Here is an 18,041-nt window from a genome sequence, read left to right as displayed (position 1 = left end):
ACTTGTTGGTCCTGTGGCTGTTTGTTGTATTTCCTCAACAATTTGTACTTTGCAGGCACAGGGGACAGTTTCCCTCTTTGTAAATAGTAACAAAGAATTACTAGAAGTTTACTCACTAGTTAGTGTTCAGACGTCACAGAGTTCTAGAACTCTTGCTGCAAATCCAAAGAATCAATTGGCTGAAGTTCCAAATTGGTAAAATTTTCTACAATAAGGAAACTGTGTTAAATAAGATTACCTCATAATTTATGTTCTGGGATTTTTTTTTCCGGTAGAAGACAGTAAAAGACACAAATGCCTTTTATTTACATCTTTCTTAGGGAGAAATTTGCTGTGTTATTTTCTCTTGCCTTGGGAAAACTGTACCAGTACACCAGTCAGTTTGAATATACTGAGCACAGACACTGCTTTACCTGACTGCAGAATTGCTGCTTTGGCGTTTGCTGCAAGGAAAGTGGAGTGCAGCCTGCAGAATTTGAATGCAATTTTAAAGAGAATATTTGAAGGATAAGAGTAATAGATCTCTTAATATTGTCCTACGGTATGTGCTGTGTTCCAAGTATTTTTTCTGCCTGTCTTATTTTCTGTACATTTTGAATCTTATGTCACGATGCTGCTTGATTTAGCTCAGTTGGCACCTTGTTTAATTTTGAACTGTGTGTAAAAGTAGTGCACTGTATTTGTGCTTTTCTGATGCTGCTTTTATGTGTTTATTTTTTCTGCAAAATAATCTAGTGTGAGATGTGGTTATGGTAAATCAGAACTTGTATAGATGGATATTTTTGTCTTGTTTTGGTTTATGAATGTTCTTTCCTTTACATGTCGGTTATTGGCTGAGATTCTAAGTGGCTGTAAAATAGTGTTCCCCCTCCAAAACACGCACACAAAAACTTCAGTGCTCCTCAGGAAGGATAATCTACTTAAATCATGTTCTCAGACAAAAGGAAGAACAGTGCTCAGTGTGGGTAAGGATTTCCATATAGAAATGCCAGAAACCTGAATTTAAGTTTGCTTTGATATATTGTTGCTTATGTTTAAAATGATCCTCTCACTGAATTCACCCTGGCATGACATTTTTTTTAAAAAAAAGGAACAGAGCAAACCTTTAAACTTAATTATCTACGAGGGGATGAAAACGATTAGTGACCACATACACAAAAAAAAAGTGATGCCGCTTGTCTAGAATTGCACAGAAATCTGACCAGGTGAATTTAGGATTTTGCAGCTGAATTTTGTTCCAGGAACTGTGAAACATCTCTTGTCTCTGTAGAGCGAGTAGGTCTGGGGGATGGCAGTGCTCTGTGTGCTCTGCTGATTGCAGTAGAGATAAACAGAGATGTGACAAGTGGGGCAGAGCCATTGTGAGAACGCCGAGATAATGAGCTACACCTTTGCCAGATGCATGTTGCTGTGCAAAATAAGATTATCTGTATTCTCTGATCTATTGATAAAGTTAAATTGAGATGGGAGAAGTAATGAGCCAAGGTAACAGTAATTAAAGTGTGAGTGTCACTGCTGTAACTGATGAAATATGAAGACTTCTGGAAAGAGATTTTGCAATGATAATATTTTTTCTTAAAGCCATGACTTAACGGTATGTTAAGTGTTATCTAAAGATGCATCAGTGAGCCTGAAGAAGATTAATGAAGTATTAACATGTTGCAAAACCAGAAAGTTCCATTCTCATTGGTAAATATATTAATAGGAAACTGAACAGTACTATATATGTATTTTATTCTCTCTTATTGTAAAATTAAGAAAAATATGAAAAATTAATATTTCAGTTGATCACACTATTAGTTGTTGTTTAGTTAATCACCAGTGCATTGTGAAGGTGTCTTGTTCAGCTGACTCTTACCCAGTCAGTATTAAGCTGCCTTTAAAGAAAGGAATTTATTTTCCCTGCTGAGAACAGCAGCAAGGTTTTGGCGATCCCCATCCCAAGATGAATATAAAAAATACATTTCACAAGGTTTTGTCTGCTGTACAAAGGCTTGCTGTTTCATGGCAGCTTTTTGTTGTGGGTCCAGTGGTGTGTAATTTAAAGCCATCTCTGGCAGACATGTTCATATCAGGATTTTGGAAGGTTCATCTGGTGGCTCCCTTCGTTTGAGCCCAGGAGGAGTTGTAATAACACAAATGTGGCTCTGTGCCATTTTTTGGCCACATGGTAGTTAAGTTCCACAGCCATTACAAATTCCTGATAAGAATGAAGCAAATGCTTTTGATCTGGAAAAACATTTAATGTGTTTTGTATGTATATTTTCTTTCAAGAAAGAAACCTTTCTTCTGTGGCTTATAATGTACAGATGCCTATGGGGTTAAAAGCTGGGTTTAAATGTTTTGAGTTGCACTTTGAGCTTGTCATTGTGAAAGCTGTCAAACATCAATTTTACGCTAATTAAATACCTGCAAATGCTCATTTGTTATGGAGCAATCATATCCAAACTTAAGTTTAGATTTCTGCATCTAGTTCATTGATTTCCCAACAGCTCTAAATGGGAAAAAAAGGGAGAATTTATCTGATGGAAAGTTCTAAAATTGTGATCAAATTGACATAGTTGTAAAAGCTCTGGTTCATTCACTAGGAAATCAGTCCTTTTGGCCTGAGCTTTTACATATTGGGGTTTGTTTTGTTAACAGTGTCCCGAATCATCTTTGTTTGTGGCTATTTTTGTATACCATGGAAGAGTCACTTCTTTCAACAAATTACATGATAAATTAGGAGCAAGTTTCTTGAGAAACTCTCTGGAGCATGTTTTCCAGACAGCTATTCAGTCATGCAGTTATTTTCTTAATCTGTTTGTAGAAGTCTGGCAGCAGAATTCTTGTGATTACTTAATATTTTATATTCTGCTTGTATCTAAAATTGGATTTTAGTCCAGTATTGAAAGTTTAGTTCTTTTTTTGTGGTCTTTCTCCACTGTTAGCTCAGCAGATTCCAGATCTTACTTTCTGTGTTCTAATGTATTTTTGAGAACGCAAGGATAAATTAGTTTAGAAAATACCAAAGTTATGGATGGGAGTAATAAAACAGAATTTAGTGTTACTTGAGAAGATGTAGTAAATATGTATGCTTAAACAGATAGTTTGATAATGGCTGCTTTGGTTTTAGAGAGTATAAATTATAAATGCTCAGAATAGGATGATAGAGGTTTTTTGGACTGAAGAATAGACCAAGAGAAAGTGTTTAGGCGGAGTATTGAGTATTATTAAAAACTTGAACCATTTAATTGAAAGTAACTAGTCAGAGCAGAAATCCTGGCTGTCCCTGATCCTGGACAAGACCACATTTGTCACATTGTCTAGGAGTGCTTGTGCTGTCATAGGTCATGCTGGTAGTTCTGGAAAACCAGTCCATCCGGTCAGGAAAATCTAACTTGGAAAAGTGCATTCTAGGAGTAATAAAATTTGTTTTTAAAACATGCATTTGAATCTTAGTTCATTTTTGATAGCATTCAGATTTCTGTAGGTCTGTGTGCAAGAAAATGGAGTTCTTCCACTTCATTTTAGGCAGTACTGAGTACGTGGAGGAGAATGGCAGAAAGGGCCTTTTTGAGCAACGGGAGATTTAAGTAGCACTTGGAAGGTGCAGTTCTGCAGTAAGGATATTTTTTGAGAATACATTATGATCTTTCCTAATATGCCTTCAAAACATAATTTGAAAAGCTCTCTCACTTACAAACTAGGAGCTTAAAAATAGATTTGATGTTAGTGTGGAAGCTGAGGACCATGTTTGGTTGCAAAACTCCACAAATCTTAGAAGTACAGTTTATTTAAATTGTCTTGTACCAGAGATGTCCGTTGTTCTTCCCAGCTGAAAGAAACAAGTGTTTTATGATGCATAAAACCAGAATATCAATAAAGAATTGTTTATGGCTTCCTGTTTTTTTACGTTGTCCCACTTAAAAAAAAAAGAAGTAATTTTGGCTAAGAGTTGTATTATTGTTTTATAACAATGCTTGTGTATCACTTGGTAGCTAAGGACCTTGAAGTTGTGAGGCCACTCTCATTTACTGTGAAGCTCTGCTTGGATAGAGAAGAATGGCTTCTAAACTGAGGATGGAAAAAAGATTTATTTCCTAAGATTGTGGTGCAGCAAGTAGGGAGAGATAAATGACAGCATGTACCCTTGTTTTGGAAGGGGAGCCATGTGATTGTTTAACAATTATATCTGACATTACTTACAGCAGTGTATGGTCACAGGGCTATGGAAATGTGGCTGGAGGAAACTGCTTTGGTACTGGTTTTCCACCCCTCTGCAAAAACCCCAGCAAGGATCTGAGTGTGTTCTCTGTTAAGTGCAGACATAAAGGTATGTAAAATCCTTTTGCTGGGGATTTTAATTTTCAAATTTAGCTTCCAGGTAGTAGCAATGAGCTTTGGAGCAGGGCTGGTGGAATGTCTAGAACACAGAGATGATATCCCATGGTCCTAAACATGTGTCAGTGCAGTCATAGCTGAGTGAATATATTTTGTATAATTAGTATGGGATTTAAGAAAAACAGTGTTTGGAGTTGTATACTTACTTTATATGGCTTGCATCTGTTTGAGGTTCTGAAGAAGAGAATGTTCTCTCTCACTTCTGGACAGTGAAATGGAGTCTGAGAATCATGTTTGACCTTGCTCCACACAGCCCTTTAACCTTTAGATAAATTACTTTGGTGAAGACATTCTTTGAATCCAGTTTTTTTTTCCCCATTGCCACTTCTACTGAGCACTGTGGGACAGGGAGAGAGGACACTGACATTTGTCCATTATTAGTACTGTGGAAAAATGAGATAACTGTGTTATCTGCCTTGTTGGTGTGCAACAGTCAACACGTGGTGGGGCTCATCTCCGTGTTGCTGTGAACGGAAATTTTTATGTTCTGCTGATGTGTGTAAAGTGTCAAAATAACCAGCAACTGTGCAGTTCAGCCATGATCAATCTGTGCTCATCGGTTCTTGCTGAGGGGCCAAATCTACAAAAAATATCTGCACGGGCTCCTTTAAGACTAGCAAAAGACCTATTAATCTTGGTTTAGTAAAAGTTACTCTCTGCTCTTTAGTAAGCCATCAAGGCTTGTGTAAGATGCATCTCTGCAGATCCGTGTTTTCATGCAAATGATCTGACGTCAGGGTACTCATTCTTTTGTGTGCTTGCAGTAGATGAGCCGTGAGGAGACGGGGACTGTCAGATGTAACCTGTAACCATGGTGGTGAAATGGAAGTTTCAAGAAAACAGAGTCAGAGGGAAATAAAAGGAAATTAAATGGAAGAAGTATGAGTCTGACACAGTTTTTCCTAACCTGTTCTGCCAGGAGGCTTCCAGACCTTGTGCAGTTTTGCACAGATATAATGTGTTTCCACTGAACTCTTGAAAGAATCTTTCTAAATAGGTCAAATACAGTTTCCTTATTTTAAAGTTACGTCTCAATAATCTGTGAAACTGAGAGCAATCTTGACAACAAACTCAGATGAGCTCCTGAAGATGTGCAGTTGTGAGGGTATGTTTCTACATGTGCTTCTGTTGTTTGTCAGTAATTAGTGTGCTGTTTTCACATGTTTTGGGGAAGGGAATAAATCCAGAAAATTTGGAATCGCTTACTTTTAAACAGTAAAGGAGGCTATCATCTGGACAACTACAAATACATTTTTTCTTGCCTTTATTGCAAGCTGACATTATTTTCTGTTTAAAGCTCATCATGAAGCATGTGGGATTTTTTCCTTCTTTTTCTCTTTTTATTCTAATTATTTTGTTTAATAGATGCCTGAAGGCCTTCTTTAAGACAAACTGATTTTTGCTTCGGTGTGCCCATGCAAATAATGTGAAGCAGTTTTGGTGGCTGTGATTGGATTCTGTCACTTAAGGAAGTAGAACTTTACCTTCATCAAGGTTACTTCGTGTTAGTTTCATATTTACTCTCAGATGTAAATGTGGGTTGATCTTCATATGTATACATATGAAAGGAGGTTTTCCTTTATTTGGGAAAAAGTGTGTTGATAATCTAGATGAAATGGCTTTGTGAATTAAGAACTTCACCTAATGTATGTTTGTAATGCAAGTATGATTTAGCAAAATGAAAACTTTGCTAGTTACGATTCTGATGGAACCCTGTGTTGGACCTGGTGTTACATCTTTTCTTACATAGTTTCGTTGCTAGTCAGGATAGAAAATAAAACCACAACTGCGACACGATCAAGGCTGAGTAAAAGGAAAAGTCATTCTTCTCATTAGAAATATAACATGCCTTTGTCAGTGGCAGTAACTTCCTATTGGGATGTTCTGAGCATGCATGAAAAGTGTCATTTTACTGCACAGTTTTCTCTGATTTTGCAGCTGTGTCAGGATCCTTTCTGCCCTGAGCTCAAGCCAAACCTGTTTGAATTCTGTGCTTTGAAAATCAGCTTGTGGGACTTCAGAATGCCAGGGATGCTGCAGCCCAGAGCTGCCTTTGGAAAATGTGATTCCAAGCCAGGTTCTGGTGTCCATAGCAACCTGTGGGAGAGGGAGGAGAGCCTGGACCCGGGCTGGACACACATGCAAATAGGAATTGGGAATTTTTAAGTGATACAAGTATTGAATGTTGAAGAAAGTCAGACCTGAGAGATAGCAGTGAACTGTCATAAATGGGAAATAGATGGAGGCTTTTATGCCTAATAGAGCATAAGCATTGTAAAAGACCTGAAGTAACACCCCAAAGCTGTAACAAAATGTTGGTGAAAATTACTGCTTCCCATTTCCCTATGTGTGACAGTACACAGAGCAGATAAGTGTTTCCCTGCTACTGTGCCCTGCTACTGTGCCTTCCATTAGCTCATACAAAACATTTTGTGCATTCTCTTACTTTGTGTTCTTTAATATATATATATTGCATAATCTCACATCATATTTATCTTCCTCTCTCTCTCTTCTCTGGAGTTCCTTATTTTATTCACTGCATAGAGTTGCTTTTGAGTACGTGTCACAGGAGGCAGAACGACTCCAGAAGTTCATGATGCAAAAATTACTTAATATGTGGTTTATATTTTCATTAATCTGTTTTTATTATTTATATTTTATTATTCTATTTGATTTTTATTATTCCTGTGTTTTTCCTTGATGATGCTAGTGGTATCTGCTACTAACCACAGATAAAGTGCTGCACCAGATCTTTGGCCTGGCCATTTCTGTGTACTGGTGATGATGGGGGGGGGCGGGGCTTTTAAAGGCAGAGGAAAGACTCTGCATTCTGAGAACTGCTTCAATAATACATGGTACGTTTAAAAAATAAAGCCACACATGAAGGAGAAGACAAATTTTAAGAGCTGGTTAGAGATCCTTTGATTAGGTATGTTCAAAGGATGCAACCAGATTTTTCCAGAACTAAATTTAATGTGCGATCATAGCATGAGCTGAGAAATTTTTTTAAACAAAAGTGGGATAAATCGATATGCCAACTGTTGTTTCCCTGGAAGATATTCCTTGTGTGCTGTTGGTTTATAGAGGCTGGTTCATCTGGTCTTCACTGGCTGTTAATTACCTTCTTAGAAGCACCTTGGAAGAAATCCTTTTTCATTAAGAAAACAAAAGCAGTAGAGTGTTGATGGTTGTTTTCAAATGTTTTGCTTTATAGACAGTGTTTAGTGCATATCCTTTAGACCATCATTCTGGACATAGTGGACATCATACTGTGAAAGTGTTGATTTGATTTTAAATTTCATGAAATAGTATTTCTAAATACTTTTTGGCATTTTGTGATGTTTTTCTAAAGCAGTCCTTTGTTGCTGTCAGGTAGATAGAAGATGACATCCCTTCATTTTGTGATGTTCTTCCACCTCTGTTTTTTTTCTCCCAAGAACATCATGTCTGTTTCCTCGGTGTAAATTGAATGTATTGTGAAGTGTAGCCTGTGACTAATCGCCTCTTGCTGTCTCTGCTCATTAACCGTCTGATGGTGATGTGGTTGCACCACTTTCTACACATGGCCTCAAGGATATGGCGTGGTGACACCCAGATTAAAATATGCAAGGCTTGACTTCAGAAGATGTTTTGGGTTGGGAAGTTAGAGAGGTTATCAGCTAATATTTGGGCTGGTTTTACCCTTTTGAATGAGTATTAGGTATAAAATAAATAAGGTATATCTATTTCATGTTTCTGCATTCTAGTATACCCTTTATATTCTAGAGGCCATTTAATTTAAATTGTTCTCCAGTTTTCTTCAACTAGTGTTACCCAACAATTCAAGCAGCATGTCTGGAATATGGCTTAGCAATTTCTTAAGTGAAAATACATTTGAAGTTCATTAAATATCAGGTAGTTCAGTGCAGATCTAAATGCAGTGGTACACTGGCTTTTCAAGTTTCCTGCACATTATCTTGGTGAACAGTATAACAATGAAACAGGCACTGGGCTGTGAATGGGTATTGGCAGATGTGGCACAGGTTATTGGAGAGAGAGGAATTGTGTCAGGTCTCAGGTCTTCGTTGGTGTCTTGGTAATCATGAAGTAGTTTTGTTGAAAAACTGTTTGCTATGGTCGCTTTTAAGTAGAGAGATTCCCTCTTTCCTTTTCCCTCTTGTTTCCCAATGGAATCCCAAGAAGTGGCTGACAAAAGGAGATGCAATTTGGCTTAGCAACAGAAACTTGATATTCTCAAGGCTTTGTTTTGGTTTTTTTGTGATAATTTTACAAGAGGAAACAAGCAACACAAAATGTTTCTTTATAAGGTTTCCTAAAATACTGAATGGAGTTTACCAAAACTTGTAAATGTGTGAAACCTCAGATAACTAAAGACCTAAAGCTTAGAGTGATGAGCATCATCCCTTTGACAACTGAATTTTAAAGCCATTCAGTTGGAAGTATGTGAAATTATTGGCCATTTTAAGTCTGTAGTTTGTAAGGTAGAATGCAGCAAACCAGTTGGAGTTTAATTGGAAGAGAGTGTGTAGTATAATACTTTACTAGTCAAAACACTAGATTTCTCTCTGAAATTTCATGATGTAAGTGGTTTTTTAGCTCTGTGGGTTTTTAATGATACTTCCTTTTTAGTAATTTGTACATTAATATTTTCAATTTCTTTTTAGGTGCTTATAAGAAGAAGTAGGAGCTGTTTCTCAAGCTGAAGACAAAGTAAAAGAAAACTGTATCATGTGTTAGAACACTGAAGAGGGACATTTCTTGGATTAGTTTTTTTCTGGATTGCTAAGCAAAAGAAAGAAGAGGCAAAAATGGGGAGAAAGAAAATACAGATCACAAGAATAATGGATGAACGGAATAGGCAGGTGAGAAACAAGTCTGCATGAACAGGTCCATCAGTAATCTTAAAAATTCATGGAAAGTTTGAATGCATTCATCCTAATTCACTGTTCTAAAGCTGTCTTCATATATCCACAGATGCCCTTGCCAGAATCTGAATAAGAAATCTCAATGATTTTATGACTGTTTGAGGGAAAAATGTTATTTATAAGTAATAACTCTTACTACTTAAAGTTTAAAATTGCTGTTCCTATTTAAATGATACCCTGCTTTTCAATAGACACATGACTTGGTCTGGTAACTACTAGGAACACTTACTACAGGAGACAGAGAAAGGATGAGAAATTCAGGAAGGATCTAGTAAGGGTATTTTTTGTCCGTAGCACTTTGACAGAGGAGTTTGAGGTAGCTGTGGGCAGTTATCAACAATGCTTTGGATACAGTAACAAATTCTGTTAACATTCTATTTAAAAGCATGGATTTATATTTCTTGTAAGAGCTGTTTGTCACAACAGTCTTCAAAAATTTTCAGAAGGGGAGAGGGCTCAAAATTAATGTTTTGGGGAAAGCTGCTCACTTGGCTGCTTGTGCCCGAACAGAGGGGTGCCCTGTGAACTTGAAAACTACCAAAAGTTGTTGACTCTTGCAGTAATGGTTCCTCTTAATTTCTAAATTGCTACATGAAATGCAAAATTAAATTTTAATTGGATACTGAAATATATAGTGGGATAACTGGAAGTTACCATTTTTAAGGGAAATTATTACAGGAAGGACTTAAGGTCTTTAAGAACAGTGCTGGTGGCTGAGGCCCAAGGGCCCACTGAGCCAACATCTTTTGTCCAGTGATGGTCATGAGCAAATACGTGTGGGCTGGAGATGCACATGTTACACGACCCTGTAATCCTCTTCCAGCTTTTAACTATTCTTAGCTCAGGGATTTCCTGAGCTGGATGTGGTTTCCGTATATTTAGCAACCATTAATGGATTTTTTTTGTTTGTTTTCCCCACCCCCCACCAGTGAAGTTGTTCAGTTATCCTTTGAGCCCTTATAACATTGCAGCATTTACATCTTTTGTCTAGAATTTCCTATAGGTCTATTGCCTGTTGTTTCAAGAAACACCATTTTATTTACCCTTTGTCATGGTTCTGACAGTTATTTAGCTCTTGTATGGAAGAGGCAGCAGTGACTCCCAATCTCAAGTCTGTCCACATTTGCTTATTTTCTCTGAAAGTAAGTTTTTTCAGGTTATAGCTGCCTTGCCTGCTTAGTTGCTTTAATACGGAATTTGTTCCACACGTGTTGCTCCTTTTCGCTGAACCTTCTGGAGTATTGCTCCATTACTTTTGATGGCCTGGGGACTCAGAATTCAGGATGCAGACAAAATATGGACTTACATAGTGGCGTACTGTGTTTTGTTCTGTTCCCTTCCTGCTGTTTGATTTCCTTTTTCAACTTCTGAACAGCAGCTTGACGTTAGAGTAGTGTCAGAATTCCATGGAACTCTCTTGCTGCTGACACATCAGCTCAGAGCCCATTGTTTTGTTGGTGAAATCAAGATTGTTTTTCTCCTTGTATCACTTTAAAGCAATGTAAACTCTGAGAAGTCTATATATAGCAAGAAAAGTATTATTGGAGTTTGGGAGAAAGCCAAGTATTGTGTTTGAACAGCTTTAATCACCCAGTGGCTTTATGTTTGATGTAGATAAATGTCTTAAGTACACGTAGTAAAAGTAGATGAATTAATGACTTCAGTTCTTTTAGAATCTTGCTCTACAATTTAAAGCTCATGAAAGAGGTGGAAATTGATCCCACTTAGTCCTTTTTTTTTAACGGATCTGGATTAAATTGGGCAACCTTGGTTTTGTCCTGCTTGAGAAACAAATAGCGTTGCACTTCTACCCTGACTTTGGTGAGGTGTTTTCTTTTTTGCAGGAGGAATTGTTTTTTCTTTTGTATCCCCATCCCATTGTTCAGATTGAAACAATGGAGAGGAAGAGAATCAGTGCATTTGTATAAAATTTTTAGTCCACTTACACCATTGCTGTAACCTAAGCAAAAGAGGGAGATTTTATTCTCGTTTTGTTTCTGGCTGGTTCTTGGCTAGCGTCTTTTTGAGCTATTTAGTGACAAGGAAGAGGATTTAAGCTCTGTCTTGAAAGTAGAATTAGGCTTGCATTCTCCTTTTTCTGTGGAAACCCAGATGAAAACACACTGCATCTTGTTTTTAACAGGTTTTAGAGAGATTACATAGTTTTTGTTAGTGGAATCTTACCTTTTATATGTAGAGGGATTGATGACCACTGTTGTCCTGTGGTTTTGATAGCCAGGATATAGAATTTTAACATATTAGAATGCCCTGATGCACTGGATATTTATAAGGTATTTGCTGTGAGATTTTTTTCATTGATCCATTGCCCTGATGCACTGGACATTTATAAAGTATTTGCTTTGAGATTTTTTTCATTGACCCAGATAAGGAGTGCATTCAGTGTTTGTTTTGAACAAAAGTTGTAGTTCAGTTGTGTCCTGTCAGTTTTTCTATGGCATGTATAGCTGGTGAGTAGATCACTCATGGACATGCCTATGATGTCCTGATTGGATGTTTAGTTTGAGGTTTAGATTTTTTTTTTTTTGAAAATACAAGTAGAATGGGACAGAGCTTTGCCTGCAAAGCAAGTTCATATAACTTGCGTGGGAAGAAAAACTACTGTTTTTCAGAAGCATCTTATTTCTGATGGGATTGTATGTGAGCTCAAAACAGAATATATAGACCATTCCTCGGGGGGATTATGATTGTCATGAGACTGTCATTGTATTATTAATTAAGCAGCTTTATCTGCTTGAATGAGCTGTAGGACATTTATCTTCATTAAGCTGAAGAGAATCCAGTGCAGTAAATTAGATATCAAAGGAGCTCAATCTTGCTGCCTTTGCTGTCTCCTCCTCACCCATTTTCTTGTTAAGAAATATTAAAATAGTGCTGGGGATATGATTTACCTGCAATAAAGACACATCTTTTTTGGGTTTGATGTCCTAAATGGAAGGGGAAAAAAAAGAGAGAAATTTACAGAACTAAGCCTGCTTTTGGGTTCTGAAATAAAAACCGAGTTTCAAATAATATATGTGCATTGAAGTAATGTGGTAGAGAGGTTTGTGCTAAGCACTGTCCAAGCACCATGTGAGAAGTTGATGCCAGCTGAGAATCTCACAAGTGAGGCTGCCTTACAAGAAGTGAGAAAGATAAAATTCCTGTAAAGAAATGAAGAGCTCTTGTCCAGGATCCTACTGGTCCTCAGTGGCAGGAAACCTTCATTCTTTAGTCTGAGGACTTCTCCAGGTGACACAGCACACACACATCTTGTTTATGATGCCTTTTTCCTGACAAACACTAAACAGTAGTACCTCTCTATACCTGCTCATACTCAGATAATAACCTTTTAAGTGTCACAACAACAGCAGCTGCATCTGTCTATCCTTTGAGACTGTTACTGTGGTTGGGAAGAATAGGATATATTTTCTATTATTAATGGTATTAAAAAAGTAATATGTGTGAGATAATGAGGAGAAAAAAGCCTTCAGGTGTGTATATACAGAAGTTTCCCATCCATTTCCCCAAAAACTTGATGTACAGCTTGGTAATTAAACTGCAGAAACCCAGAAAACAGGTTTGATTGTTTCTGGTGTCTTCATTCCTCTGTTGCAAAAGCTCATTGACTGTTGTCTGTGGGGCATGTGGATCACTCACCTGTCACAGCTCATGCTTGGAGTTGTAATAGGGGGGTGTCAAATGCATTGACACTTTTATATCCTTAGCTGCTGTCTTGTGAAAGGAATAATTTTTTTAAACTTTTTTTTTTGGTCATAATTGATGATAACTTTCATAACTGTTTCCTTCTTCCCTGATGGGCAAATGCTCCTGTGTGATGGTCTGTAATGGATTTGTTTCCCCTCAGCAGTTCTAACTGGACAGAATAGTTGTTTCCTGATGTTTCCAAGTCACAGAAAACAAGTAAAATTACAAGATGAGAAGATTATTAGATGATTTAATAGCAACAAAATAGCAATATTTCTTATCTTTGCATAATTAGAAATCATAGTGCATAATAGCAGTGTTGCTTCCATTGATTGTTCTGTTTTCTTTGGTTTTATTATAATTAAGGTTGTAAGTACCACAGAAGAAGTTGTGATACCTGGAATGTCAGTCTGTTGAATAGAGGAAATAAAGCTAAATTATCCTATTCTAACTAAAACTCTAACTAAAATTTAACTCTCCTTAGTAGTTATTTACCAGTGGATGTGTTGGGTGTGTGTAATTTTTAAATTTAGTCTAACAGAGAACATTGGGCCCTAAAATTGGCACCAGATATTGCAGGCAGTTCTTGTGTTAAGCAGGATATGACAGTAGGAGTAAATGGTGGCTCAGTCGGTGAGCCTTGATTATTTTCCTTGAAACCTTTGTCATGTGTTTTAAAAAAATAATTTAATCGTTATTCTTTCTTCTCTAGGTCACCTTTACAAAGAGGAAGTTTGGATTAATGAAGAAGGCCTATGAGTTGAGTGTGCTCTGTGACTGTGAAATAGCACTCATCATTTTTAACAGCTCTAACAAACTCTTTCAGTATGCCAGCACTGACATGGACAAAGTTCTACTAAAATACACAGAATACAACGAGCCCCACGAAAGCAGAACCAACTCAGATATTGTTGAGGTAACAATTTGAAAAGATACGTCAGTCTTCTTATCTCCTTAATAATTAAAATATAGAGCAATGTAAAGTATTTTTAAATATTTTAACCAAAAGTTCTAAAATTATTTAATACCATTTTATGAGATGTAAACTACTGCTTTTAGTCTGGTTTCTCTAAGGCAATAACTTATCTTTACAGCCATGTTGTTTTCCCATCTGCCCTCCACCCCCTGCCAGTTCCTGGGAAGCATGTTTGATTTCAGTCACATTTGGCAATGGAAATAGAGGTGTGAAAAATGGTTGTTTCTCTGGGGAAGGAGGGGGAGAAATGTTCAAGGTTTTAATGGGGAGAAAAAATTGACTGAGTGGGAGGGGAAGGTCAGAAGAGTACCCTCAGCCTAACAGACAATTATAGTTGGCCCTTTTTCTCCTCTGAGATAGTAGCCATTTTACCAGTCATATCTTGAACATGGATCAAATCAGCCACCACCTCTGCTTCTCCTTGATCAGCCCAAACAAAAAAAAACCCCCAAAAAAAAGAAAAGAAAAGAGAAACTGTGGATTAAACAAACTTAAATTTGTTGTCCAGTGACTGTCAGTTAAAATAGCAGCAGAATGACAGCAGTTTCTGCAGTAATAGAATAATATGAATATATTTACTCCAAGGTATTGGTTTCATCTACTTTTATAATGCTTGAGCTTTAAATAGAAACTCTTTTCAGTACATAATTTCTAAATTAGGTGCAGTAGAATTCAAGGATTTTCTTGGCAATTGGAGCCTTGATGTACTGTAACTGCATTTCAGAGCATGTCTCCAGTAGTCCTGTAAATAGACCAAAACAGGTGGCTGACTTAAGGGTTTAATTTAAATTCTGAAGTTGTCTTCTGAACAAATGCCTTGCTTTTTAGGAATGATTTCAGAATAATGATTAGCCTTGAATAGCTGAAGAGCCTATTGCCAAGGGGATCTGAGTACAGGGATGGTACTAGCTGATCTTTTACATGAGTGTGCAAGCAAAAAATCAGATTGACAAAACTGAGATACAGACAAATGCTTTATATTTCTTTCTGAGAAAATTCTCTGCTAATTTGTCAACTGTCTTTTATGATCAAAAAAAAAACCCTCCTCAACTTCTGTCTTCAGCATGGAGTTCTAAAGAGAGGGATAATACAAGCCATGAGGAATTGAAGGCTTAGTCACTGGATTAGCATAAATAAGGGATAGCCACTGGAGAGGAAGGGAAAACCTAATTCCTGCAGAATGAGCTTTTGATTGTGACAGACATGGGTTTGAGACAGGGATACAAGCTGAGCTGGGTTTTGTTCTGCATGCAGGGCCTCTTTGTGTTGTGACTCATGGTAATGGTGCTTCTTCACATCACGAGGACTAAGGACCTCTTCCAGAATAATGCTATGCAAGGCCATTTTTTTGGCTTCTTCTTGTTGGTGGGTTTTTTAACCAGGGTCAAGTGTTTGACCCCTGATAAGTAGATTAAAAGTGCACTTAGCACCCGAGGGCAGATGTGCTCTAAGGGAACATGCAAGGACTCATCTGCAGATTCTTTCTAGTTTTCTTCTCTAGATTTAATGTTTTATACTAGTGTGGAATTTGGGACTTTATTCCCATTTTTCAAATATAGTGTAATTTAGGAATGTATCCTCCTACCTCTTCAGATAGCCCTGTGCGCTCTTTAGCCTGGTTGTGAAATATTTTCAGGTTTTTTCTTTCTGGATTGGTGGGTGCTTGGAGTGTGATAGATGTTTAGTAACACCACCAGCATTTTGGAAACATGCTGAAAGAACAATGTAAAATGGCTTCTCTTCATTGTAATGACACTGAAATTGTATTTTAACAAATGAAAATTACTGCAGAAAAGCACCTGAAACCTGTCAAATTCATACTAAACTGAATTATATTAAGTAATTCCATTTTATGGAGTTATAGGTGATGTGTATATATAGATCTTAATTTAGTAATTCACTTACCTCCTTGAATGTGACAAACGGCATTTATGGTGACATAGGCTCACTGTGGAGCTGTTCTGTACCACTGTGGTCCTGATGTGCATGACAGGAGGGTGGGTTTTCCTGGGCTAGAAGGAAAGGTTATTCCACACAGCTCAGAAGCTGGGTAAGGGATAAAACAAATCTGCTGCTACTTATTTCCAATACTGGGTAGATGGCAATGTTGTAAATGATTAAGTGAAGTCGATGAGACATCTTCCCCTTGTAGTTGTCTCCTGCCCGGTTTTGGCATAGGAATTGCTTTCATATGCCCAGAGCTTGGTGTCTTCTGTTGCTGCTGGAATGTTTGTGAAAACATAGTGGGAGGGAGAGCACTGGCATCTTAAATGAATATTAGAAATTTTTTTTGATGCATGCAGTTAGGTCTTTCGCTGAACATGTTATTGTAGATAGGAATGACCTGTTGCTGTCCTATACCTGTTCCTCTATGAGATTACTGGAGTGTAAGGTAGTGCTCTTGCACAGCATAGATGGACCATATAGATGTATTGAAAAGAGTGAGATTTTCATTCAGTGTGTGCTTTGAATTCTTGAAATACTGGGATTGTGTATTTGGTTTTACAAACCCATAATGGCACAGTTGCAGATTGTTACATTGAAGTGCTGTCTGTGATTTGAAGGACTTGCTGTAGGTGTTAGAGCATTTGATGCTTTAATGTTCGTGGACTTTCCTTCTGTAACAGATTATTCTTGACAAGTAATTATTTTTTTCCTGAAGAAAGAAGTATTTCTGTAGAGTAAAATGGGAAGGATTTCAGGTTTTATCAGGATTTTGTATCCATATGGTCAACAAAATGTTTTAATGTATAAAAGACAATATGAGACCTTGAGCATTCATTGTTTTTAAATCCAAAAGAAAAGAGGGAGATGAACAGGCACTTGTATATTTTCTTTAGTGCAGGATGTTAAGAGTATTGTAGATTATTTACAGTAGAAGATACCACTTCCATTTTGGGTCCTTCTGCCCCTCAAGAAGGCCTCAGAAAGCAGCATTTGCACCATTGTTCCCTCTCCCCCAGCCTCACTTGTCCTGGGAGTCAAGGGCTGAAGATGCCTCTTCCTGCCTGTTTAGCTCGGTTTTTATCTTTTCCCCACGTTTTAGTTTTCCTTGACTGATACAGTAAACCAGGGTTTATTTCACCTACACTTGGCCATGGTGGGTTTTTCTTGTTCCTCATCTCACCTCATCAGACTGAGGTGATTTGATTTTTAGGAGCCTGTGTAAAATGTGACCTACTTTCCCAGTTGGCATCTGTGCCCAGGAGAATTCCGGGTGGGTGTCAGTTAATGAGCCTCTCCTGTGCTCTGCAGTTTAATGCTGTTTTCAGTGTAGTGTAATGTGCTGAATAAGGCTTAGGTTATACCCCAGATATTGACAGCTGTCCTTGAAATAGGTAATGATCTGTAATAAAAATTGTAACTAGAAAGTACAAAAAAACCCCCAACTCTCTTAAACTATGGCACATAATTATTGCAGTCATACTCATACTTGTGGAAGGACTGCTCTGGTGTAAATTCCAGCAAGCGATTTGGATGTTTGTATTAAATATCTTATCATGGGAATTGGTGACTATAATGGGGAGCAGCATTTGTGATGGCTTAGTGTGAGAGTGGTTTTGTCATGGTTCAGACAAAGCAGGTAAATGACCCTGCTGCTGCTTTCAGCAGGGTCGACAAGCCAGTTCAATCTTCTGCTGTAATCAGCTGTTTTCTTGCATTAAAATACATTTCCTCTCTGCCTTTTCACAAAATTTTAATAGAGCTGTTACAGGAGCAGTGCACGTTCTGTAGTCAGGAACATCTCTGGGATCAGAGATGGGATTGTTGGCTTCTGGCTCCGAGTGAGCACGGAGAGCTCAGCTGCACGTGGAGAGCCTGCAGCAGGAAGAAGCAGATGCATCTCCCCAGCCAGATGGAGCATATGCCAAGAGACAAGTGTAACAGTGTGGGGAGCATAAACAGAAAAGTTGGTGTTGAAACACTGTGTTTATAAACCAAAAGCTCTCTGGTTTTGTTTTTCATCCAGCTTTCTCCACCTCCCAGCATTGCTTCTTTTCCAGGCTGGGAATAACCAATGTGTATTTTGTTGTTGGTGTGTAGTAGTTTGT

At 37.7% G+C, this 18,041-nt stretch overlaps 1 protein-coding gene across 11 annotated transcripts in view; it reads left to right on the top strand.

Annotated features, from left to right (window-relative positions):
• The window catches only part of MEF2A (myocyte enhancer factor 2A), an 81,988-nt gene that overhangs the window by 25,246 nt on the left and 38,701 nt on the right, over positions 1-18,041 (top strand). For 9 of the 11 annotated variants that reach the window (XM_086849581.1, XM_086849577.1, XM_086849578.1 and 6 more), the window contains exons 2-3: positions 9,048-9,245; positions 13,726-13,929. In XM_086849581.1, the coding sequence (XP_086705707.1) occupies positions 9,192-9,245; positions 13,726-13,929 (258 nt within the window). In that variant the 5' untranslated portion in view covers positions 9,048-9,191. Of the gene's footprint in view, positions 1-6,464; positions 6,698-9,047; positions 9,246-13,725; positions 13,930-18,041 lie in introns of those variants that run through there. The other 2 variants (XM_086849580.1, XM_086849582.1) reach the window with 2 other exon arrangements.

Source organism: Cyanistes caeruleus, chromosome 13 (genome assembly GCF_971803275.1).
Source record: "Cyanistes caeruleus chromosome 13, bCyaCae1.hap1.1, whole genome shotgun sequence".
Taxonomy (NCBI): Eukaryota; Metazoa; Chordata; class Aves; order Passeriformes; family Paridae; genus Cyanistes; species Cyanistes caeruleus.
Note: the sequence above shows the minus strand (reverse complement) of the source record. Positions and strands in the feature narration are given on the sequence as shown.